The 25,192-nt window shown below is 43.0% G+C and overlaps 1 protein-coding gene across 1 annotated transcript in view; it reads left to right on the top strand.

Moving 5' to 3' along the window:
* The window catches only part of LOC121626464 (RAS guanyl-releasing protein 2-like), a 33,614-nt gene extending 8,641 nt beyond the window's left edge, over positions 1-24,973 (top strand). The window contains exons 2-17 of the mRNA XM_041964994.1: positions 1,784-1,918; positions 2,113-2,215; positions 2,470-2,526; positions 2,844-2,975; positions 3,517-3,667; positions 4,422-4,595; positions 8,906-9,022; positions 9,471-9,752; positions 12,886-12,960; positions 13,206-13,325; positions 14,265-14,380; positions 14,484-14,625; positions 19,923-19,959; positions 21,956-22,114; positions 22,903-22,965; positions 24,589-24,973. Coding sequence (XP_041820928.1) covers positions 1,846-1,918; positions 2,113-2,215; positions 2,470-2,526; positions 2,844-2,975; positions 3,517-3,667; positions 4,422-4,595; positions 8,906-9,022; positions 9,471-9,752; positions 12,886-12,960; positions 13,206-13,325; positions 14,265-14,380; positions 14,484-14,625; positions 19,923-19,959; positions 21,956-22,114; positions 22,903-22,961 — 1,797 coding nt within the window. The 5' untranslated portion in view covers positions 1,784-1,845 and the 3' untranslated portion in view covers positions 22,962-22,965; positions 24,589-24,973. The remainder of the gene's footprint in view (positions 1-1,783; positions 1,919-2,112; positions 2,216-2,469; positions 2,527-2,843; positions 2,976-3,516; positions 3,668-4,421; positions 4,596-8,905; positions 9,023-9,470; positions 9,753-12,885; positions 12,961-13,205; positions 13,326-14,264; positions 14,381-14,483; positions 14,626-19,922; positions 19,960-21,955; positions 22,115-22,902; positions 22,966-24,588) is intronic.
* Positions 24,974-25,192: the final 219 nt, after the last annotated feature.

The following is a 25,192-nucleotide window of genomic DNA, read 5'->3' as shown; positions in this document are numbered from 1 at the left end:
CACGTGCGGACGTGTGTGGCTGAGACAGCTCGTGAAGCCTGTAATTGAGTGTGTCCGCCCACCGCGTTGCAGCAGAGACAGCACAGTGGAAGGCTTCATTGTGTCAGGCACAATAGACACAAACACATACTCATCACACCCTTCTCACACTCTGCTGCAGAACCACAACACTGAGGAGCCATTAGTTACGTCGTTTGTGGATTTTGCGGCACAACCTATGTATAACCTCAGCGTTACCTTCACGCTCATTAGCAATGAACCAAAATACCCACTCTTTATCTCCTATTTCACAACCAGATCGAGCAGTAACCTACATAGAAGACAGGATTAGTGTATTTTACCTCGTCAGACACAATAAACACATCTATTATTATAGCAAAGAATACATTCCCTCAAGCTACTCTTAATCTTAAACCACTTTTCTCGAGGAAAAAACCCCACATTTTGTGCCCATGCTTTGTGTGTGTATATGTTGTGAAAGTGTGACTGGACACTTAGCTGTGGTTGCCATGGTTCCCTGCTGTGAGGCTTAACTCAACCACTAAGAGAAATGCCAGTATACATTTCTTTCTCGACTAATACCCCAACAAATGTCTCATAGAACGACATGTCCAAATAGTTGCTATGTCCTCTGATGCTTGCATGCTTGCATTGTGTTGTGTGCCAGAGCCTGCACTGCAGCATGTCAAGACCAGATAATAAATTGTGGCTTCCTGTAGCTTATATTTGTGGTTTTCGATTAGTTTTTCTAACAAGCTATGTTGAGGTCAAACGCAGGCTGAACTTATTACATGCTGTCAAAATGTGCTCACAAACTGACCTTATTTGTCTGCTAGATCTGCCGTTGATGGATGCAGAAATGTAAATTAAGCTTCAGACGTTATGGAAGTTTGAAGACAAATACAGAATAGCCATATCGCTTGAAGTGAAACTGCCAGTCAGTATTTCAGATGGTATTTTTTTAACATCTGGCTATTTGAATCAGTGGTGGAAGAAGTCATAAGAAGTGAAGTAGCTTTATTTGAGAAGTGGCAAAACCACGGTGTAAAAACACTGAATTAAAAGTCCTGCATTCAGAAGCATTATTAGCAAAATGTACGTACAAAAAGGGTACTCATTATGCAGCTGAACTGTTGCATAACTCTTAGATATTATATCCTTGAGTTTTTATTATGGATTAATGTAAAAGCAGTATTTCAATGTTGTTGGTTGAAGTGGAGCTACAGTAATTTAACTGTTTTTATATGCTATTGGGTAGTTTAACCGATGGCAAAGCATCGTATTTTATAAACTTCTCATACGTTTGGGTATTGAACCTCAACACCTTTTGACCAAAATGTGTCACTACTTAGTTATTGCATTGACACCTGTGTAAACATTTCAAGAGTAATTCAAACACAAAGCCTGTCAGCATTTTAGACGGCAGTAAGACATTTAAACTCTCCACTGTAGCCCGGACCAATCAGATTGCGCTCCTTCAAGCAGAACAAGTTTGCAGACTGGCACCTTGAATTTGTTGGGCCAAATCAAACCATCACGTCAACAGGGAAATAACACCGACAGGCAGATATCCCAATTAAACTTTACCAGCCCTAAATGTAAACAGTCACTGATTAGCTCACTCAGTGCAGCGTGCAGCACAATGCAAAACATCTAACCCCATAACTATTCCAAACATGCAGCAGCGGCCACTGTGAATTTCATTTTCTCTCCCGTCGCGTCGCAATCGCTCTCTTTTGCTCGCCTTTGATCCGATCTTTCTCGTCTTCTTTTTTGCGTTCAGTGACAGGCCCGAGAGACAAACAAGGAGAGAGAGAAGCGAGGGAGAAAGCAGACAGGAGAGGAATGATGGAGTCCATATTATCGGAGCAGTCGGCCACAGTGGATGAGCTGGTGGAAGCGTGCATTCAAGCCTTCGGTCAGTCCATTTCTTTGATAGAGATAATTAGTTTTATTCCAAAGTTACTCAATAAAAACAAATTATATTTATATTTATTTATGACTATTTTCTGAATTTTGCCTTCTATAGAAATGTATAGTGTTGTGCATATTAGTGACTGACTGGTGGTGCTTGTGCCTGATGATGAATGACATGCTATGTTCTTCTTACAGATGAGAAGGGCGCTCTGAAGGATACTTCCTTGGTCCGCATGTTTCTCATGATGCAACCTTGGTACATCCCTTCCACCGACATGGCTAAGAAGCTAGTGCTCAAGTATCCTTCACCTTTTTTTTCTGTTCTTCTACCTCAGAGATGTGTTGCATGCTCTTTGGCGTCCGCCTGCAAATATGTCTTTACACGCTGCTGACAGAGCAGTGGAATCAAAGCCAAATCACCTGTTGTCTGTCTTTTCCGCGTCCCCGAGGCCTGTTAAATCTCAAGGAGATTTAAGAGCGACTTGTCACAGTCTGAAAACAAGTGGAAACGCTTGAATTTGCGCCAAAGTTGCACCTTGACTTTTGGATTAGATCTCAGGAGGAGAGCTGCACCGCTGAGCGCCGAACGAGAATATGCCACCTTGTCAAGTAATAAACTGTCATTCATTCTTTTACCCCGCCACTGTGCTGCTTCTTTCTGAACTTTGATTTGATGTACTCGATTTATTCGCTCCAGTTGAATATTGACAGCAACTGCCTGTCATACAGAAATTGTGTTACTTGGTGAAAAATCCATTTTTATCATCGTATAAATCAACTAAATTGTGGAAAGGGCTTAAACTTAGTGCTGAGGCGGTCACATTATTGTGTAGATGTAAACAAATCTACTTTCGTCCAGTATTTTACATTCTCTCTCTCTCTCTCTCTATCACTCTGTCTTTTCATGCCTCTGTTCTGCCCTTGAGGTACTGGATCTCTGAGTTTCCAGCAGAGTTCAATCTGAACCCGGAGCTGGCGGACGAGATCAAAGACTTTAAAGACCTCTTGACCACCGAGGGCAACGAGAGGCAGAGTCAGCTCATTGACCTCGACAGTGTGTGAGTGAATTGGCTGCTGAAAACTGTGTGTGCTGTTGACGGTGTGAATGAGTGTCTCTGTCTGTGGGTGTTTATGTCAGTGTGCCCTTTTATTGCCTGTTCTCAGACATTGCTGAGCTGTGCTATGCGGGGTCAGTGACTTCTCCTTTTCCCATAAAAGCCATTTCTGTGTGACCTCAACTTCCCTTAAGTGTTCCATAAGGAGGGAGCTTTGTGGAGCGGATTTTTGACTTACTACAGCTGGTTTGCAAATGAGGGAATGCCAGAATTCTGCATTTATTAAAAAAAGTTGGATAGTTGTAGTAGTTCAATACTGTATCTCTCATGTTGTGCAGGGTTTGTGCAATTTTATGATTGTGCAAACCATGTAATGTTATCTTTCATCATAATTTTGCTTTCATGTCTAATGCCACCATAAGCGCAGCTGTAACCCGAGGAGAGGCTATAAAGCTGATCCTCATAATCTGTTACGGCGTTTTCCAAAAGAACTAAGAAGAATCAAATACTCTGCTGTTTTTATGTGCTTTATCGTCCCTCTCAGGCCATCATATAAATGGAAGCGGCAGGTGACCCAGCGTGTCCCGTCTGTGTCCAAAAAGAGGAAAATGTCCCTGCTGTTTGACCACCTTGATTCCTGCGAACTGGCTGAACACCTGACCTACCTGGAGTACAAATCCTTCTGCAAGATCCTGGTCAGTTAGGCCGCAGGCTCTCTTCAAGCTGCGGACGCCGTGCAGCTTGTGTGACGTTTGCAGCCCTGCGTTTCATTCGACACGCCGCAGGCTCGCTGTAGTTGCTAAGCAGTCGTGGTTAGAATCTGACTTTTGCTGGCAGTAATTATATTTGTTGTCTGGAAACATTTTCCTCTTTGCGAGTTATTTTGGGAGGCAAAGGCAATGACTGGTTTTGTGCTGATTTAAATGGTAGATTTTAGATAATTTATTCAAGTGCGATGGTGTTGGTGGCAACATGGGGGCAGTGGTAGTGATTTGTCTTGGCTTTGTCTTTGTTTCTCTTCTAAAAGAGATTCTGGCTCAAAAGAAGAAGCCACAATAAATAGAAATATCATGTGTAGAAATGAGACTTTTCTGCATTTAGAACAGGTGAAAACAAGTCTTTTTTTCAACATATTGTCATACCTAAATGACTGAACAGATCAATTGACAGTGACTTGAAAAACAATATATATGACTGTGAGAGACTACCATTGTCTTTATTACATGTGTTAGTCCTGTGTGGTAAGTTCCCATGCTTTTCAAACTCCACACCACAAATCTATAAGACAGCCCCTTTCATAATGAATTCAAGGTTGGATAGTGCTCTTCTAGCTGTGCTGATCTATTTGCCAGCTGAATTCAGATTTCATTTCTGACGATGTAATTGTGAGGATTCATAAAAATTCTGGCATATAAGTATGTTGTAATTTGTGATCCTTCCTCTTTTTAGTTTCAGGACTACCACAGCTTTGTGATGCACGGCTGCACAGTGGATAACCCCATCCTGGAGCGTTTTATCACCCTTTTCAACAGTGTCTCCCAGTGGATCCAGCTCATGGTACTCAGCAAGCCCACCGCCCCGCAGAGAGCTGCCGTCATCTCCCACTTCATTAGAGTGGCACAGGTCTGTCTGCTGGGCCCATTAACACTGCTTCCTGCAATGGCTTTTAGAGTGGTGTTGGTGGGAGTTGTGAGGTCGGATAGGAGATGATTGCCTGGAGCCACAGAGAAAGAGGAGAGACGGTTGTAAAAAGGCAAATTAGAGATTAAATCAAGAGATGTGGAGAGAAGGGGAAAAGTCACGGTGGTGTGCGCACACACACAAGTCTTGATCATTTCCCATTAGGTGGCACAAATTGTGAGAAAACCTGAATTTAATTTAAAAGGGCTTTTGAGGTATTAGCATGTCAAGATGCCTTCAGACAGCTCTTTAAGATGATACTGCTGTCAAGGGAAAACCTTGCATCCCCATGAATTAAGAAAGTCGTGTTTTAGCTGGGCGTTGATGTGTTTTTGGCATTATCCAAAGGCTTTTATGGGTCTAAGGGGGTTGTAAACTTGTCTCAAACAATGGAAGAGAATGTAAAACTTGAATTAATTTGAAGGACTGAAGACACCTAAATTTGAGATACAGGATTTTCACAAATAGATGCCAGAATTTAATAGTTCCCAAAAGAGAAAGAGCTATTTGCTGCGAGTACAAAATGAAGACATAGTGTGTCATCAATTCATTATACAGTATGTGCACTTCCTGTTGGCTAGAAAGAATTCAATGATGCATCCTACGATAGAGGAATCAGTGGGGTGTGCCTGCAGGTGGCATGACTCACAGCTGCATACGAAATATCAGGTACACAGAGGAATAAAGGTGTGGGGGGGGGGGACAACCAAACCGTGGTACATTTTGGGAAACACGGACCATTTAAAGTTACCCTAACTAGAGAAAGTTGCCTTTTGCTGTGCAGTGCAGTTTGAAGAATGTCATTATGTAGGCTGCTAACATCTGCGTGCTAACATGCTCACAGTGAAAATTAATGAGCCTTTAATGCTCACCGGGTTCACCATCTTTGTTTTAGCTTGTTAAAGTGCTACCATTTGTCAAGTAGCACTATGCACTAAGTACAGCTGAGGCTGAATCTCATTAGTTTTGCATGCACTTGCATGGCGATGGATTAAAAACACAGGATCACCAAAGTCATTGGGATTCAGCCTCTTGGGACCCTGAATATCTGAACCAAATTTTAATCTATGGTATAGTGTTGAAATAATTCAGTCTGAACCAAAGTGGTAGACTGACTGACCAGCATCGCTCCTCAGAAGGTAGTTTTCTTTTGCACATTCACCTGACAAACTTTCCCCCACTGTGCATATAAATAAAAACCTTCCTGAATGCAGATCAAAGTAAGCCTATCTCTGTATCTCTTCAATTTTACGCTCATCGTCTGAAATAATCTGCGGTCATCTGCAGGTCAAGATTGCTCTAATCCTAATCTTAACCTAATCTGGTCTCTCCCCAACAACTCCCAAACAAAGCTGCCAGCTCACTGCCTTATATGGTTCTCTGGAGTCTGTCTATATTTCACTCCAGAAACATCCCTTTAGACAGCAGCCGGGGCTTCACTGTAATTGATGTAATTTCAGTTTGATATTATCATTTTCTTTGGTCTGCCAGATGGGTTTATTTCTCCCTCTATGTGGCAATTCACCCATCTCCGCTGTGCGAGGGAGCTTCAGTCAACCACAGAAAGCCCCGAAAGAATCATTTTCATCCCGATACCCTGCAGTGCGATGTGAACGCATCCTCATTACTTATTGCGAGTCTATTCCTGGATTGTTTTCAGTCTCATACCCACGTTCTATCTACCCATCTCCTCATGTGCAGAACAAACTTCTGTTACTCATCATTTATTTAGCAGGGTCTCAGCAGGTTTCACCACCTCCCTCTGTCTTAATACACCAGTGCGCCAACACGTCAGCAGGGCTCTTGTCAGTGGAGTTCGGCAGCAGCTCTTCTAAGTGTTTCACCCCCCTTGATATTGAACGCTTGGACTTTATGCAGTGTTTTGTTTAGCTTTGACAATGTGGCAGCGGAGACAGATGCTGAATCTGGCCAGCCTTGATGTGTGGGATGAATGACTATGACAGATCAGGTGCGGAAGGCCTGTGAATTGCCTCCTTTTGGCCTCTTTTCACCCTGATCCTGATGTTCAACACAGGTGTTCTTGGAGCATTCCACAGCTTTCCCAGGCTTTTGTTGCTCCTGTCCCAACTTGTTTAAAATGTGTTGCTGCATGAAATTCAGAATAGGCAGATATTTACAAAAATCAATGACACTGATAAGGTTGAAAGTGAAAAGGATGATCAATTTATTACATGGTTTTGTTGCTGCCGGTGCCCAGAAACACCTCTGTCTGTTGTGCATCCTTCAGATTGTTATAATAAATACTGTACAGACAGACCTGCAGGGCAAATGATGAGGAAACAATGCAAGTAGAGTACAACCTTTACTCTTGAAATTTTAAAACAAAAGAGAAGTGAGTATGAAAGGGTTGATATAAATAAAATGCCCACTTAGTCGCCGGTATCAGCTTATTACTCATGTTCTGTCAATCTTTGGTCTATGACCTTTTGGATTGCATTATTAATGAAACATATGGATTATTTTTCATCATTAGACAGTTGCGATGAAATTGAACATGATCAAGAAACAAGAAACAATTGCAAGAAACAACATCTTCTTTATGTTTCAGTCTGTGCTCTTCTATGCATTGTACCTGGATTAGTTCTGCTGACTTCTCGTCTAGCGGCATCAGCGGCTCAAAAATGTCAGTTTGTCTTATAGTTTGTTTCATGACAATGACAATAAAATAAGAACGTTCCCGTTAGCCTCAGCCTCGCTTTTTGTTGAATGCTAATTGGCAAATGTCCCAAGTAAGATGGTGAACATGTTTAATATTAGACCTGCTAAACGTCAGCATGTTAGCATTGTCACTGTGAGCTTGTTAGCTTTTAGGTAAAAGCATGTCTGTGTTTGATGACAGCCTCCCAGAGCCGCGGGTGTGGATGCCGACTCTGAGTCTTGTTGCAAGAAAATGATGAGTTACATCTGAAAGTACATGTTCATATTAGCAGCTTTACATACATAGGCAATTTAAACAGTGGGTTGAACAGTGGCATGTAAAAATATTGTGCCTTGTGTTAATTGCTAAACTGGATTCAGTTCTTTTTAAAGCTACATTGTACTTGCTTGAAAGATAAGTGTGTCCACAGACTGATAATGAGTGTGTCTGGAGTGTCCAGAAGTCTTTTGGATGATGTCATTCATGCAGAATGGGTGAACATTTGTGCAGACACATGAGACAGATCGTCCCTGCTGAATATCCCACTGTCAATTCTTTGCCAATTTGACTTGCCTCAAAGTTTGGTATTCAGAAAAATAGCCCAGCGCGAGCACGTGCAGGGACAAAAATGATGCTCAAGCGGATTTTAAATTGTATTCAGAGGCGGCACAGAAGGCAGCCTCGATTTACTCGACATTTCCCAGAGCTTCCCTCAGGGTGCGCTGGTCGTGTCCCGTTTCAGCTTCCCACTGGGAGCATGTTGCAAATGATCAGTCTTGACTGAGCAGACTTTGTTTTATAATTTAAAATGCAAAAGTGTCCCTTGCAAGCTCATTGACAAGCTCCATTCTCCAATTAAATCCACAATGTGTTGTATGTGCATGTGTCTGCGCCCTCTGGCTTTGATAAATACGCCACATCACCAATCGGCTGTGTGATAACTATTGGTTGACAAGAGGATGAGCTCCATCTCCCAGCCCTATCACACACACACACACAGCATTTATTGTATCTACGCCCAGTGGAAAGCCCTGGCATGGTGACAGCGAAACCTTTCCCAGGCCTCGCTGACGGCCACATGCACGTGCAGTTTAGCTGAACCGACTCTTCAAATGCCGGGCTGCCCTCCGCGCTGCTTTGCCAATTGATTCCAAAGGGTGTCTGAGCTGAATCAAATGATCCCTTCTGGCAGCCCTCCCACACAGCTGCGACCCCATTGATTTTCACTGAGATGCCATGCAGGCTGAAGGGCAGCATAGAGCCCTGCAGAGTGCCATTCACAAAGAGTTAGCTTAAGTTTGACATAGACAGGTAAGAACATTCAGTGCTATCTTGGTATACACAGATGAGGTTTATGTGTGGATGTGCATGTGGGCTGCTGTACACTTCTCCGAAAGTCTCTGGCTTTATCCTCTAAAGCTTTCATCTTTCTTTCCTGCGTCTTTCTGACTCCTTCCGCTGTAAATCTTTTTTAACCCCCACCACCTTCTCTCTCTTCGCTCTCTGTAAAATCCTTGTTGGCAGTGGCTTACACGCTCCCTCACTGTCTCCTCTTTTGCCCTCCCTCCTCATATTTCCTCCCTCTCGTCGACAGAAGCTGCTGCAGTTGCAGAACTTCAACACGCTGATGGCGGTGGTGGGCGGCCTCAGCAACAGCTCCATCTCTCGTCTCAAAGACACGCAGACCCACATCAGCGCGGAGACCAGCAAGGTGCGGTAGCTGCGACCACCCTCTCAGCCTCGATCTATTTCCTGCCTCCACGGGCAAAACACCACCAGACAGATTTCAGTGTTCACTGCGTTTCAGTGCACTTAGCTAAAAAGTGATATTGTATCTCGATTCAGTAATCCACACCTCCCTGTGTCAGCTGCCAAACTCCATATCTGTGCTCATAACTCCTACACAGTGGCTTTTTAAAACTAGGAATTTGAGCCATATCACTGCGAAGTTGAGTGCAACAGTTGGGGGAGTTGTAGTGTCTCGTCTCTTATGTAAGTCCATCTGGAGCAAAGTTTTCCAGAATGTTTTTGACTCCCCTAAACAAATCTCTCTTGAGACAGGCTTTCTGTTTCCTGCCGACCCTCATCCCATCCCCGTCCATTTCCTCATCATTTCCTCTCTGATTGATTTCACCCCCCTGCATTCACTCAACCTGCAGGTTTTCAACAACCTCATCGAACTGGTGACATCATGTGGGAACTACAGTCAATACCGCAAGCGCTTCTCCGAGTGCTTGGGCTTTCGATTCCCTATCCTCGGTGTGCACCTGAAAGACCTGATAGCCGTGCACGTGGCGCTGCCGGACTGGGCTGACAAAGAGAAAACGCGCGTCAACCTGACTAAGACCCAACAGCTTTATGCCATCCTTCAAGAGCTGGCGCTGATCCAGACCACACCGCCCAACATCGATGCCAACACAGACCTGCTCAACCTGCTCACGGTGAGTGCTGAATGTCGACTTAAAGATGTGCCTGCAAAGAAAATCAGGTCCTGGATCAGCCGCTGTGGATTTGTTATTCATCATGAAGTGCATGAAGCGCCACCCAGACAGCAGTGATGTAGGAGGCAAAACTTTAAGAAGCACAAACACTTCATGTCCAGCCAGTCTGTTTGACACACAGAATTAGTTCTGCTGTCATTTGATTGGCTCGTGGTCGGGCAAACTGTACGGTAGCCAGCTGGGACAAAATCTGTGTGCAGAGAAAGGCGAGAGATTCGATGTAACCAAAGCATTTCAAGCATGAACCTTCAAGCTCATGGCCTTCAGTTGTCTGAAACAGATATGGTCCAGAGTGGAAAGAAGCATGATGCTGAAAATGACAAAGTGAATATAAAAGGTCAGAAGAACAGCTGATCGGGAGTAATTTGCAGTAGTCCAGTTGGCCAACTTGGTCAACGTGAGCAACAATATGTTGATAATTATTGAGATATGGTCAATTCAAGCAACATCTATAGAACCTTTCATTTAGCAGGTTGCTTCACTACATTGTGATAGAACAATGATCTGCTGATTGGTTCTCCTTTAGTTGTGAGGTACTTTGTTATGGAAAGTGGAAAAATAAAAGGCATAATTTTGTCGTCATTACTTCAATTTTAAAAAGTAAACATTCTCCAAAACAGTCATTTTGCAGCGTCTTCCAAAGCCTCTTTTTCCTGTCTTGGCTGACAAAACACTGCTCCCTCTCTTCTTATATTACACCCTGTACTTATGTTAAAACTCCCGTCAATCACCATCAAATCATAATTAGGACATTCTGGCGAAGAATCATAGGATGATTCTTCATCTCATATTTAGTCAGAGCTCTTAAACTGGCGTTCCTGAGTGAGTCTGATCTAAGCGTTGTTGCTGCCTGCACGTCAGCATGAAAGCTGAGGTGGTGTTTTAGCACTTCACGCTAAACCCCTGAGTGTGCGTGTCAGTATATTTTGGCAGATGCAGATAAGAGTTTCCCGGATTTGAGAAGAGGAGCTTTCTGAATTAAAAAAAAAATCCCAAGAGATCATTCACTCAATCTGGAGGCAGGTGTTAGTGTGAGATTGCAGAAGGTTTCCCGTTTTTTTTTCTGTGAAAATGACAGAAAACAACTTGACAGGTTTTGGAGCTGAGGTGCACCAGGGAAGTTTGTTGGACAGAGTCAATAGCCAATTATCTTATGCCAGTGCTTATTGCAGCTGATTTAGCCCCAGACCTGCTTGGCTCACAGTGAGGAGATGGAAAGGAAGTCAATAAATCTTTCAGAATAGCGAAGCTCTCTTACACTGCATGCCTGCTAGCTAAAATAGACACGTTTAAAATACTGTTTCCTCCTTTTTGAGTCATATTCATTAGCCTTTCAAATAAAGGAGATTCTATTATATCCTTTTCAAATGGAAACATTTTTCAGTCTGCCTTTCAACTGAAATACTGTAAGCTTGACTAAATCAGAAGGCCAAAGAAGAAGAAAAGCCTTTTTTTTCCTTCCACACTTACCACTTCAACTCAATAGAGCCCAGGAAACACAATTACAGTAAGAGAATAGTTCTGATAGAATAATATGAGGCCAATAGATGTAGTGGGTGATTACATGTGGCAGTTAGCTGCCACATGTTGCCATAGTGGCTGTGTTTCTGTAAGACAATTAACAATTTCTCTAATGAACAGGTCGTGTGTGAGAAGGCCTTTTTGTTACATATCTAGAAGATATACAGGTGCAGAAACTGAAAGAGTCGCTTCCTCTTAAGTGTGCAGTACCTTCAAGAAAACAGATGTAGCTGCCGTAAATAATGTCTATTCAAATAAAACCTCTGCATTTTCTGGTTTAAATATAGCTTTAGTCGAGTGCAGTTTCAATGCTACAAGCACTGCTTCAGCTCTATTCTTAAAGGGTCGGTTCACCCAAATTATAATAAACATAGTTTCTCACTAACATTTAGTGGTATTACAGATATCTGTCTCTGAAGGTTCTGCTGCCACTCCAACACAATCTAGATGAATGAGATTTCATTTGTGGTGCTCACAGCATTGAAAAATTACAAAAAAACAAGTACTTTATACTCAGTGCTGAGTGAGCAAACTGCAGAGGAACAAATAAATAGTTGCAAGCTGTTTGAGTGAAGGTACACAGCAGCCTTATTTGGTCACTTTGTGCCTAATTCCCTGATATTTACAGATGCAGTTCTCCTCTTCAGTGCTGCTTTTGCGTGAAATCTGTGTAGGAACGTGTTTATTTTGTGGAGGAGATGAACGCTGGGAATAAAGAGAGGCTGTCTAAATCCTTTCAACAACAGATCCATGAATGTTGATTCTTGATGTTTGAGAGCAGTATACATAACAAAATAATCTATGCTCAGAGGCTCACTTACAAACTTTTAGAGCTTTCAGCCACATTGTATGGTCTTCATTATTCCGTGACCTGCCGTAAGCGTGCTACTTCTGGAGCGTGATGGTTGTATATGGAGGGGAAGGCTGCAGCCTTTGTCTTGTTGGAGGGTTTAGGAGTAACTTATAAATATTGCCTTTTCACACCTTTCTGTGGTTGTGCAGAAGTGTGCCTCAGGGTGTCAGCACACCATGACATCACTGTTGAGTATGGTTACAGGTTCAACCAAACTGTTCTCACACCTTCACCATAGTTCCTTGAAAGCATGCATATTAATAGCATATTGGCTCTTTATTATCAGCATAAAGCACTTATTAATGCTCCTAATTACTGTTACTGTATTGATAAGTAAGTAAGTTGTTGTACTGGAATTACAATCTTAATAACTGAACCCTAAATCCCCAGAATAAGGTATTAATAAGTGCTTCATAATGACTAATGAAGAGCCAATATGCTACTAATATGCATGCTAATAGGCATCTAGTCAAAAGTGAATATGTGTACTCCAATATGAAGTGTGCCCCAATTTTCCACATATTGTCATAAATGAACTTTCACACTAGCTGTTTTGTTCATGTTGTTATTTATCAGCATTAGTCAGGAATTTAGTTGAGTGAAATCACTGATGAGAATGTATAAAATGTGTTAAACATCCCATAAAAACTTACTGACTGGGTTAGTGAAAGACCAAATCCTGTCCCCTGTTGGGTGCAGGTGTCTCTGGACCAGTACCACACAGAGGAGGAGATCTACCAGATGTCTCTACAGAGAGAACCTCGCAAGCCAGCGGTGAGCGGCACACTCACGCACAGTTGGGATGCTCTTAGATGCTCTTACGGCTCCATCATGAATGCGATGTAGGAAAGTGTCACAAATCCACACTGGAAATCTTTGTTTGGGTTTTGTCACCACGTTTCGACCCGCTACAGTAACCGTAGCTGCTGCTCCCATTTCTTTTCATTGTAAGAGGACAGCTCGTGCTTCACTGGGTTGACGCCCAATCTCACGCTTTGATTTCTCGCCGCCTGTCTCAGAACTCCAGCCCCGCCCCCGCCCCTGACCCCAAGCCCACCATGATCGATGAGTGGGCTGTGTCGGTGAAGCCCAACGCCGACCCGACCATCATCAAGAAACACATCGAGAAAATGGTGGAGGTGAGTTTCCCAGCATCTACGCATCCTCCTCTCTCAGTGCTAATTGCAACCTGTGGGGTCCGATGTGACACCTCCAGAAGCCTAAGGGTGAATTATCTGTTGTTATCCTCTCTACCACCATCTTGACATGATGACTGCAACTCAAGCGCTTTGGGCTCTTGGCCAAATGGCAAGCAATCTTTCACCATAATTACCGAGGCTGGGAAGGTACTTCCTTGTGATTTCCCCCCTGGAAAAGTAGACGGTTCCCTGTGGGTTACAAATCCTTTTAAAACCAGTGGGAATATTTCTAGAATGCATGACTGCCCATTAGGATTTTTGATCTCTTTTTTGTCTTCCTTTTATTTATTCTTCAAAATGTTTTTGGATGGTTGATTGTATATAGAAGCAGAAATTAAATGAGACAGAGACAGATTAGTTTGAGATGCAACAAAGGTCTCCGGCTGGAATTGAACAGTAAAAGTTGCGCTAACCATTCTGCTAATGGGGAACCCACTTATAATTTCAATTGTATATATTTTTATATATACAAAAGCAGAATAATTGCATTGAATACAGATAATAAAACAAAGAATATAAAGTAATTTAAGTACACACACACACCCTTAAAGGCTAACTTTGTAACTGTTGATAGAAGAATTTTCACAATCCTTTTCTCATGTTATTACACTCAGAGGTTTTGCTGTTAAAGCCTGACTGGAACCATTAGCTTATGGTGGCTTAAGTTCTGTAGCTTGCTAAAATTGCTGTGTAAGTGACATTATTGAGTAAATTTTAAGAGCCTTCTGTGCTTGTGCTGTCTTCACCCTGTAGCCCCCTCCACGCAACACACAAAGAAAATGTATACATGCACACTGAAATATTTCTAGAAAAATATGTATGTGTATGTATGTATGTGTGGGTTAAGTCAAAATCCGTTTCATGTTCTCATGTTCGCAGTCGGTTTTCAAGAACTTCGACACCGACGGCGACGGCCACATCTCCAGGGACGAGTTTGAAGCAATCAGGAACAACTTCCCTTACCTCAGCAAGTTCGGAGAACTGGACAAGAACCAGTGAGCGCTTGCAGATTCATTCGCTCTCGTAAAACCCGCGAGCTCCGTACGAGCTCACAAGCTGTCTCGCATGGAGCTCACCTCTCTTTGCCTCCTCCCACAGAGACGGGAAGATCAGCAGAGAGGAGATGATAGACTACTTCATGAAAGCCAGCTCTCTGCTTAACTGCAAGATGGGATTCATCCACACTTTCACCGAGACCACTTACGTCAAGCCCACGTTCTGTGAGCACTGCGCCGGCTTTGTGAGTACATGTGAACGCTAATCACGTTATAAACTTGTGTATTTCCTCACATGCAACTGCGGTAGATCCTAAAATTAGAGATAATACTGTGTGTGCAGTACTTTTAAAGCAGCTGTGTTATTTATAAACCCTTTAGGCTTTTTGTAAAGGGCTTAAACAAATATTGATCTTGCATTTGTGTTTTCAAATGCATTGATTTCTTCAGCAGCCCAATCAATGGCACGTGTCATAGTTTGCTTAAAGGGGTCAAAGATCGCTTGTTCTCACCTTGCTGTTCCACAGCCATGTAGCCTCATAGATTATCTCTACTTCATTATTTGTTTCGGCAGTCACCGGCAGCACATGATAGGCCCCATCTCTCAGTGGTTCCTCCTGTCAGGTCAGGGCAATGCCAATTATTTTGAGCTACAACCACACACTGCTGAAGTTGCACTCTGGGAAATATGGGAGGAAGGTAATTGGGTGGGATGATAACCCTCCTGTGTGGCAGTGTTACATCTGTGTGTTTGTGTGTGTGCGTGTGTGTCCTCTGGCCCTCAACATTCCCCAAAGTCTCATGGAGCCCTCTGTTATTTAGACACAGACAGTGAGTCAGCACTCAGCTGTAATGAGAACAGGAATAGGGCCCTCGTATTGAACTGCAGACATGGGGATGACATCCCATTCATTTCTGTATGCTGCATGGAAAATGAAGCCAGAGAGGGAGGGTGTAATGGTAAAGAGTGAAGTATGCTTCAGATTATATGGTTTAATATCATCTATGGCGAATCTATTAGCATTAAAAAACACATTCACACACACAAACTCACATCCTCCGGGGAAGCTCTGGCATTTTCAAACCACGATGAGGGGAAGCTCAGCGTAGAGAGCAGGGAAAGATAAGGACTCTGGCAGTGTGTGTCTTCCTTTGAATATGTGTGTGTGGCAGAGGTAGATACATAAGCCACTTCCTGTTCTGCCTGCTTTGTGGTTTCCCTCTTGGCTCCTGTGCAAAAACAATATTTTCCCGCAACCCATTTTTCAACACTTGCTTCAAACACGCTGTACAAGCCAAGCTGGGCCTCCTGTAAACACTGCGGAGTTCACTCACCTCCACTGTCTCACATGGATCTTCATAATCTTGAGCTGTTATTGCCTGCAGCCACCTTTGGCCTTACATCCTAATTAATGGCACACAGATGAGTTTTGCTAAATGCACAAAGCAAGGAGACAAATTACACAGTGTTTTTTTTATTTTTTTTGGCATCTCAGGAGACTACAGCAAGTTTTTAGCTGGAGGCTCAGAGCACTTTTATAGGGGAGTCGGCAGAGAGTCTCTGTGGGCTTTTCACAGTTTAGCTTCATAGAATCAGAATAAGAAGAGGAAAACCAGCCTTTTGTCTTGTCTTCTACTGCTTCCACACAGTCTGACAAAGACTCAGCTCGACTGAAAATAGAGAATTTGACAATGTTCTTACTGCAGAAACTGCTTTCTTTTTATATATTTGGTGCATTTAGGTTCATACTGCAAACCAGCACTTGTAAACAAACCTCCCATGGACATATTTCAGTGACCTTATCCTGCTGGGCTGCAGATTTCAGCAGCAGAGAGGGGTGTGCCAAAGCAAATTTGTTTCCAGTCCCTGTAACTGCAACAGCTAAACCCGATGGAATTTTCTCTTCTCTTTGCAACAGCTTCCCTCCTTTGATGCTCAAACCATCTGAAGACACACTGTACAAGACTAAATTAACAGCTGTAAATCCTATGGTTGATGACAGTGTCTATTTGTTTAGTCAGCAGCATGCACACTGCAAGTCTTCAGTTTCAGCCCAGTTTGTGCCGTGCCCTTTTTCTCTTTGTGTTTGCATGTTGCAGAGGTTAATGGAAAACATTTGCTTTCTTGTCAGATGAGAGGATTGACACCACTCTTGTTTCTGTTCGGTAGACTTACAGCTAAAGCCTTGCAGCAGGAGGAAACAGCAAACTTGGCTCTGTCCAAAGGTGAAAAAGGCTAGCTGGACCCCTAAAGCTGGCCAATTAACACCTTATACCTTGTACAAAGACCAAAGTGTAAAAATTAGACTTTTCTTGATCGGGTGGAGTGACATCCTGGAGTCTCTGCTGGTTGCCCAGCAACTTCACAGTGATGACAAGGCTCAACAAGATCGAACATGTTAATTAGTGAGGATTTCAGGTGCCCATTAGCAAATCCAACTGACCTTTGGACAGAGCCTGGTTAGCTGCCCCCTGACCCCCTCTTGATGCTAATGTATGTAGAATAATGTGGCTTCATATTGAACAGACAAATAGATAAATAATCACTTAGAAAGTCATGTGAAAATGTGGTTAATTATTGGACTGCAAAAAAGTACAAGATCATAATCACCCAAAAATGTAAATAAAGACAGAAAGAGCTTGAGCAAGACCGGCTTGAGCCTCTCTAGATAACGTTACTCCAAGGATTGCATTTCATGTCTAATGGTTGATATGTCAAAGTGTCCTGGGAAAGCTACCAAGCCCTCCATGTTCACACATTTTAAATCACTTTGCAAAAGAGTGGTAGCCGAATGCCAAAAATGTTAATGTTGCAATGCAATGGAAAGAGGAAACTCTCCTCAGGGTGTGATAAATCCATGTCTGCTTATCAGTCTGCACTTGCTGGCGCATCAAACAATTCAGGAAAGCAGGAGACAGAAGACTGTTGTCAGGGCTGGTAGGAAAAGGTAGAAGGCTTTTCGGTTTGGGAACACTCTTTGTTGCTGTAACAGCAAAACACAAGGTATTTACAGGAGAAAAAACATTGATGTATGAGCACAACTGAAAAAGTATTTTACCTCATTTAAAATTCCCTGTTAGAGGAAGGAAACATTCAGTATTATATGAATGTATCTCAGTACTTAAACCATAATTACACACATACTGCTGGAAAGATTACATTTAAACATCTCACATTGTTTTAACATAGATGTGTCAGCTCAAGTTTCATGCTCAGTCACACACGACATGCTGGTTCAGAGGCTTGTATAAAGGAGGAGACATGAGTAAAACACAGTATAAACATGAATATCTCATAGAGTGCTTCTTTAATATTAAATGTGTACTTGCACATTTCCATCACAATAACATCCAGACATTTCAATTTAAGTGCCATCATGTCTGGATTAATCGTAAAGTTTTCTCAAAGCTTACAGTAAACCGTCAAAGAAGCCCTTGTTTGTAGCGCATTGTGTTTTTTGGGCACACGGGCACTAAAGGTCAGTCAGTGTAGGCAGAGCTGTGATGATAGTTGTGTTCAGATGTTCTGCTCGTAGCTGACTTCTCTTTGTTGTGGAGCCTCTGGCTGTGTTCACCGTTTCCCACTGTGGCTGTGTGTCTTTCTTTGTGCATCTGCAAGCGTATGTGTTTGCATGCACGCATGCAAGGTTTGCGCGTGTGTGTGTGTGTCTGTGTGAAGAGGTCAGGATATTTTGCGCCTCCTCAGATGTGCCAGTGCGGTGTGTGATCTCCAGCTCGCCTCTTTCATGTCATTGTTCCCCCACTGTCTGTGTGCTCCCTGCGTCCCGCTTGATCTCGGTCCTCCTCCACCCCCTCTGTCCCACCAACCTCCTCTCTCTCTCTCCCCCTTTCTTTCCTCCCTTTCTCTCTCTCACCCTACATCTCTCTCTGTTCCATTGTGCCCCTTTCTTCATTCGCTTTTGCACTCGGTGCCTCAGCATCAATGGTGGAAATCGAGATATGAACTATAGCCCATTAACTACTAATTGTGTGTACTTTCTCTTTACTACCAACCATTTTCCAAAGTACACCTTTCTAGATTAATTTCCTACCTGTCTGGCAGTTATAGGTTTCCATTCCTTTCAGTTCACTGCTCACCACAGCTTAGATACTCAAACCTGGGATAGCTAATGCATAACTATCTCAAAGCTGTTTGATATTACACTTGTGAGCAGCTGCTATTTTGTAGATGCTCCCTAGTGCTTTCAGAGGTGGCTGACAAAACAACATGCACATTATAAAGAGAAGACTGTTTTTAGTTATTTGAAGCTGGAGCTGGAGGGATTCTGGACATACTGGCAGTTTTCAAAACAGTCCCAGTTCACCACATTACATTGTGAATTAGCTTTAATTTACCATTGGCCAAGAATAGCTTTTAAATCCTCACAGGCTTATTTTCACATTGGGAAGTAGGAAATTAATTTTATGACTTGCTTAATAGTTAGCAATGATGTAAAGTACATGACATTTGTAGCTAAGAGATCAAACAATGCAAAACCGCCATTGTCCTTGAAGCTGGTGTTTCCAAACTTGAGCTTGTGGGCTGTGTTATGGGAAATTGTCATTGATTTTTACCGCACAGCATGATTAAAACCATTCAAAGACAATTGCTTCAGGAGAGTCATAACATCAGTGGAACATTATAACTTTAAAAGACAAGCAACGAGTTATGAAAATCAATAAAATTACAGAGAGTGGCTGTGTGCAAAATTTAGCAAATGAAAGAGTCAGAGGACACTATGCATTCAGTATTCTAATGACTGCTCATGTTTCTTGTTGGTCAAAGGATGGTTAAAAAAAAAAAAGTATGGCACCCTATTGCTGTCACAAAACATTTTTTTTTGTCACTTCAAGAAAAAAACATTTATTTAACTTGCCATGTTAATAGGCTACATTAACACTACATTAACCTAACAACTTCCTGTTATAACAACATATCACTTTATTATTGCATAGTTACACAGTCTAGATTTAATTTGCAGGATATGCTGGCAAGTGGAGTTGGGTTTTAGAGCTGTTCGTGTATTACAACACGAGACTGGAGAAGCATATTCTCAACATGATCTGCTGATAATAAATTATACTGTGTAGGCTCTGTAGACTTATAACACGAAACGTATAAAAGTGAAAAAAAGGAGGGATCACAATATGATATAAAAGCTTTGTTATTTCTGGCTTCCCAATGATTTATTAACTTCAGATATCTGATGCGCTTATGCCGCATGTTGGGGGGATTGACCTTGATGACTGTAGCTGCTAGGTGGCAGCAGAGTGCTTGAATGCAGGGGCACTGTCTGTCTTTCTGTTTCCATACCTTACAACCATGTAAAAAAACCCACAATCCTTATGCATACAACTACAAAATATTTCAATTTCTGAAAGTGTGGATGATAAAAAAAATGGCATATTTGTGGTGCAGAGGAGTATTTAATTCCTACAAGAGTGGGCCTTCAGCGTGTGCCTTCTGTCAGCTCAAAACCCTGAATGGAAATGAAAACACCACCTAATTACCACCCTTTTATTTCTGTCTGTCTTTTTGTAGATATGGGGCTTCTACAAGCAAGGCTACAAGTGTAAAGGTAGGAGAGCAATTCATTCAGATCATACTCTATGTGTGCTGCACAGATGTGTGTGCTCCACCCAGAAGTATTAGTCTTTTGGACGCCATTGATACCCAGCCATCACACACACAAACACACCCACCCTCGGTTGATAAAGATCAATAGAGCTGAAGTGCTGACCATCAACACGGAAAGCCACTATATCACACTCTTGTAATGGATGTCCACATGGCCAACAGCTGCACACAGTGCACAAATATTTGATTCCAGTAGACCAGTGTTTGAAGAAGCCAGTTCATACACGCAGGTAGCTGCAACCGCTCCCATCCTCCTCCCATCCTTGTGTTCATTAGCTTCAAGAACACACACTCGGCTTGCTTCTTCCCCCTCTGCGGATGTGCCGCTGGTGGTCCATGCTGATGCTAAAAATTAAGTAGTGATAATCTGCAGATGTTCGGCGCACTGAATAACTTACGCTGCATATGTTTCCATCCAGATGTCAAATCAAAACTTTGGAAATGGTGCCAAATCTAAAAATGCAAATCAAGCAAGTTTCCATCTGCCGGAGTCTTGCAGAAGTGATTGATTACAGCTCGGCCTTATGAATGGGAGAAATTAGAGCGGGCAGATATTTGACAGGGAGGATTTCACTGCTTTGTTAAGTCTTCAGGAAATTAGTATGTAAATGTACAGTATGTGAGTCCTTGAGTGTCAGAGGGTAAAACGTGTTGACGTTTTTGTTCTTTTCTTGAAAGACCGACTCTCTCTTGTCCATTCTTAATCTCTACATCAAACCTTATTCATTCAGGTTTGTCTTAAATTGGCTCACTAAGGCTTGTTAAATATCTCACAACTTACCATTAAACACTGGAGCTGCATAGCAACTACTAGTAGTTATTGCTCCTTTGGGCCTTTGAGGGCTTGCGGTGTTCCTCGAAGTGTTCGCAGCTCTGCATTTTGTATTTAGGAGGAGAACAAATCTCGGTTATTAAAAGACAAACATGCACCGTTATTGGTGCTGCTGAAACAAAGGGAGTGGGAGGTGAGAAGAGAGCAAACACAAGCACTCCCACCCCCGAATGCGACACTGTCCCGTCTCCTCTCCTTCCTGGAGGAGCGTATGTCTCCGAGTCAGACCGGGAGTCTCTGAGTGCTCAGGCTTGTTCCAGTGCATTAATGAGACCACAGGAAGTCAATGAGAAAGCCCCACAGCCATTCATCCCCATTACCTTTGTTAGCCTGCACTCGGGGTAGTAGCGAGAGCGGCAGGGACATAATTGAAATGAATGACCCTCCGCAGTGCAGGAGCGGAGTGTGATGAGAGCTGTGTGTGTGTGTGTGTGTGTGGTTGGATGTGTGTTTTACAGCAGTGGACGTTTAGATATTCAGACTTAGATATGAGGCCTCTCATTGACTGGGTAGATGCCAGTACTCTAACGGCTATGATGTCACAGCAACAAGCCCTGACTTCCTCCTCAGTTTGACCCTCTCTGCTTAAAGAAATAGCTGAATATTTGAAATACACTTGAAGAGAGCTGATCAACATTAAGCTACTGCACTTTATGCTCTGTGCAGTTTCGGTCACTGTGACATAACGACTAAGGCGTCTGTGTGTGTGTTCAGGACTCTCACATGTTTTCGTGATGCCTTGCTCGATCACCCATCGCTCCTCTCCCTTTAGACTCCCGTGCAGAGTTGTTGTCCGGCACACTTGGCCTCACCATGTGTGTGTGCGAGTGTTCATGTGTGTGCATGGCATGTCGCAGCTCTTTCCCGTCGCCACTAGCTCTTCCGTTCGCCTTCCTGTTTGCACCCGTCCCTCTGTCTGACCCTCTGCCTCTCTCTCCCCCACGCTCCCCGTCTTCCTCCCGCTCCTGGACCTCCCCTCCCTTCTTCCCGTCTCGCCTCCTCTCTCGGCGACTCTCCCTCCCTCTCCGACGGCCCCCGCGTCCTCTCCTCCTCTCCCGTCACCTCTCTTTGCCGGCGTCCTTTCCCCTCCGCGGCCCGGCGGCAGCCTGCGGGGTGAACTGCCACAAGGCCTGCCGAAGCCGCCTGGCTGTCGAGTGCCGGAAGAGGACCAAGAGCATCAGCCACGAGACACCGCCCACCCTCCAGGCCAGATCCTACAGCTTCCCTCCGCCTGCAAACACCCCACCCAGCCTGCAGAGCACAGGTGAGTGGTGCTTTGCTGGTTAAATCAACAGTGAATGATCTGATGGTCTGATGGCTCATTTGACAAGAATGCTTTCAAAATTGGTTGTGCATAGAAGAGCCATAGCAAAGCATTGAACCTGAGTTCAACACATGTAGTTTGGAGGTCAAATATAGTCCAGTTTTAGGTGTCAATCATCTGTCTTTTCCGTATGATATAATGTACATACAGCTAACAATTTCACTAGCTTTCTTAATATGTGGAAAATACTGTATAGTGCAATGATATGCCCATTAAAAACACCCTCGCAATCCTTATAATCCTCAAAAGAACATGCAGGTGGAATAAGATTTATAATAAGATATAATTTTCTTTTCTAAAACAACCTAGTGCTCTATAGCTCAGAGGAATTTTTCTAACACATTTTCAGCACTTCAACGCCTCTGCCTTTTGAAGGGTGCTGTTTTTTTCTTCCTCCGAGCATTTGGGCCACTGACATTTGGAAGATATTCTCAAACAATAGTATGCAATTTGCAGTGGAAGTATGATTGGCCCACCGCAGCGAGGCCAGTGACTCATAGATGCGATGTTTCATTGCACATTATCAAAAATGGCACCCTGCCCGGCTCTGGTCTATGTCAGTGTGGATCTGCTCGATCAATGGGCGAGACAATGCTGCAAGGCAGGTGAACAGGCACAGTAAGCAGACAAAGGCCACGCATTTCATTGGCTTTAGGCGGTCTTTTGCATTTTCATTTGATTGACCAGTCCATCCCTCTTTTCTTTACCCCGACCTTCTCCGTTTCCAGTAATTGCTGAAGAGGATATAGAGACAGTGGAGGAAGGAGTGTTTGATGTACACCTATAACCAGGTAAGGTAGTTTTTTACTTTGGCTGCTAAATAAAAGTCACTTATTCTCACACAAAGCACTTCATTCCAGCTGTGATTGTCATTGATATTTCTGGTGTGCCTGCTCATCTTCAGGATTATACATTTCGACTTTTTTTGTAGCTACCGCCCATAATCATAGTGCTGCATAACTTGTTGATAAAGATTGATCTTTCATGTCTGCATGCTGCCGTGGAGCCGGAGCCAGCAGCTGGTTAGCTTAGCTTAGCATAAAGACTGGAAACAGGTGGAAAACAGCCTGCCTGGCTCTGTCCAAAGGTAACAAAATCTGCCTACCAGCACCTTTAAAGATGAGCTGTTTCTTTAATTCACACAGAACAGAAGTGTAAAATGGCATGCTGGGCTTTTACAGAGGATATGTGCTGGACTATTCTCTTATCTTATCCTGGCCGGGAAAAGTAACTTCCTGGAGTCTTGTCATCACCATGACATTGCCATGCAACCAGTGGAGGAAGTTACTGTGCCTGGCCAACAAATAGTCAGGTACATAACCCTGGCATATAGAGGTGCTGGTAAGCAGATTTCAGCTTCTTACTTACTGACAGACATGAGAATGCTATCAATCTAACTCTTGATAAGAAAGCAAGTGTATTTCCTGAATACAGACCTGCAGTATTCTTTTAAAGCTCAATAAAGTATGGCAGCACAGGAAATACCTTGATATCATATCATCGACCAACATTTTTGACCCAATAAAACACAGCAATTCCCACTTACGACCTCTCATCACAGCTTGCATGTGAGTATGAGCTGTGAGCAGTTCAATCAAAGAGCAATTTTCTCTCCTTAGATTGTTTGGAGTCATTTTTACAGGGCTCCAGGGATAAAACGAATCAGCATTGTACAAGACAAAAGCAGCGATTAGAGATAACAGGAAAAAAACTAAACCTAATTTTGCATTTAGAAATGTTCCTCTTTCCTGTCATCTTGCGGACCTCCATGTTGGGAACCACTGATTTGCCAAGTTATGCACTGGCTTTCATAATAAAGATGCAAAGATACTACATTATTGTTATTAAAGCCAACGCCTGACCAAATGATCAACTGAAGGACAGAACAGGCCTAACAATGCAAGAGACCATGGCCATCGGCCCAGCCCTGGGGCAAAAATGAGCAATTAGTTTGAGGCTATTTGATAAAACACAAATATTTTAAGGGATAAGTCCCAGATGGTATCAACTAATATAATAAAGGTCTTAAAATTATTTTTCCACACACCTCCTCTGTCAGAAGATAATTGCCAGCTTAAGGACCTTTATTATTTCAGTTGATGTGACAGTTTGTTGTGCATATTCCCAAAACAATTTGTTCTTAGTCAGGTGACCACAAACCAGCTGACACACAGTGAATGTGGGGCTTTCAGGGGTCCTCGGAGGTTTGGGGTCCCAGGGCTGTTGTCTGCTTAACAGTTGGTGATCCAGCCTCGCCAGGGACACTGCCATTTTACCACAGCGCTGATGTGTTTTCATGCCCTTCAGCCTTCAAACCTGCACTCCCGGACGCATCACAATCACACGCAGGAGCCTTGAACTGAAGTGTGATTTTGATGAGCAGGACGGTGACAGTCTCCACCTCTCTATTTTAGAATCCCTCCTACGGCTGGCCAGCAAGAAGCCAAATCAGCAAACAGTCGGGAGCCAGACACAGAATGTGCTACAGTATGTCAGTTTTACAGCCCTCAACGCTGAGGAGAAATTGCACTGAACACAAGCCAGGATACCTACATGCTGCCACACAGTGGACACATACTGCAACAGCAACTCCACTCACATGAATGTGACGACCAATGTGAATGGGATATTCTGTATTTGTATGATTTCTATGTAAACTTCCTGCATTTTGATTCTATGTCCGTCAAGAGTGTTATTGTAAAATTTGACTATGTATTCGGAAAAAAAAAAATCCTCAAAATTGTATTTTCTCAGTGGAATGTTAAAGTCAGTGAATCGTGAAATGATTTGATAGACATACTTTGAGCGCACGTTGCCGCAAATTGGAATGGCTGTCTACTTTTTTCTCTAAAAACATAAAAGAGGTGCTGTTATTGCCAAGAAACCTGCCACCCAGACTGAGCTACCGCCTTCTTTATCTGAGAAGCAATGCTTTTTATTGTTCACCATGTTGTTTTGATTATAATGGGCCAACAATAGGACCAATTTTGATGTCAGATAAAATACTGTTGATTGGTG

Source organism: Chelmon rostratus, chromosome 23 (genome assembly GCF_017976325.1).
Source record: "Chelmon rostratus isolate fCheRos1 chromosome 23, fCheRos1.pri, whole genome shotgun sequence".
Lineage (NCBI taxonomy): Eukaryota > Metazoa > Chordata > Actinopteri > Chaetodontiformes > Chaetodontidae > Chelmon > Chelmon rostratus.
The sequence above is the reverse complement of the archived record's forward strand: the minus strand, read 5'-3'. Positions and strand labels throughout refer to the sequence as shown.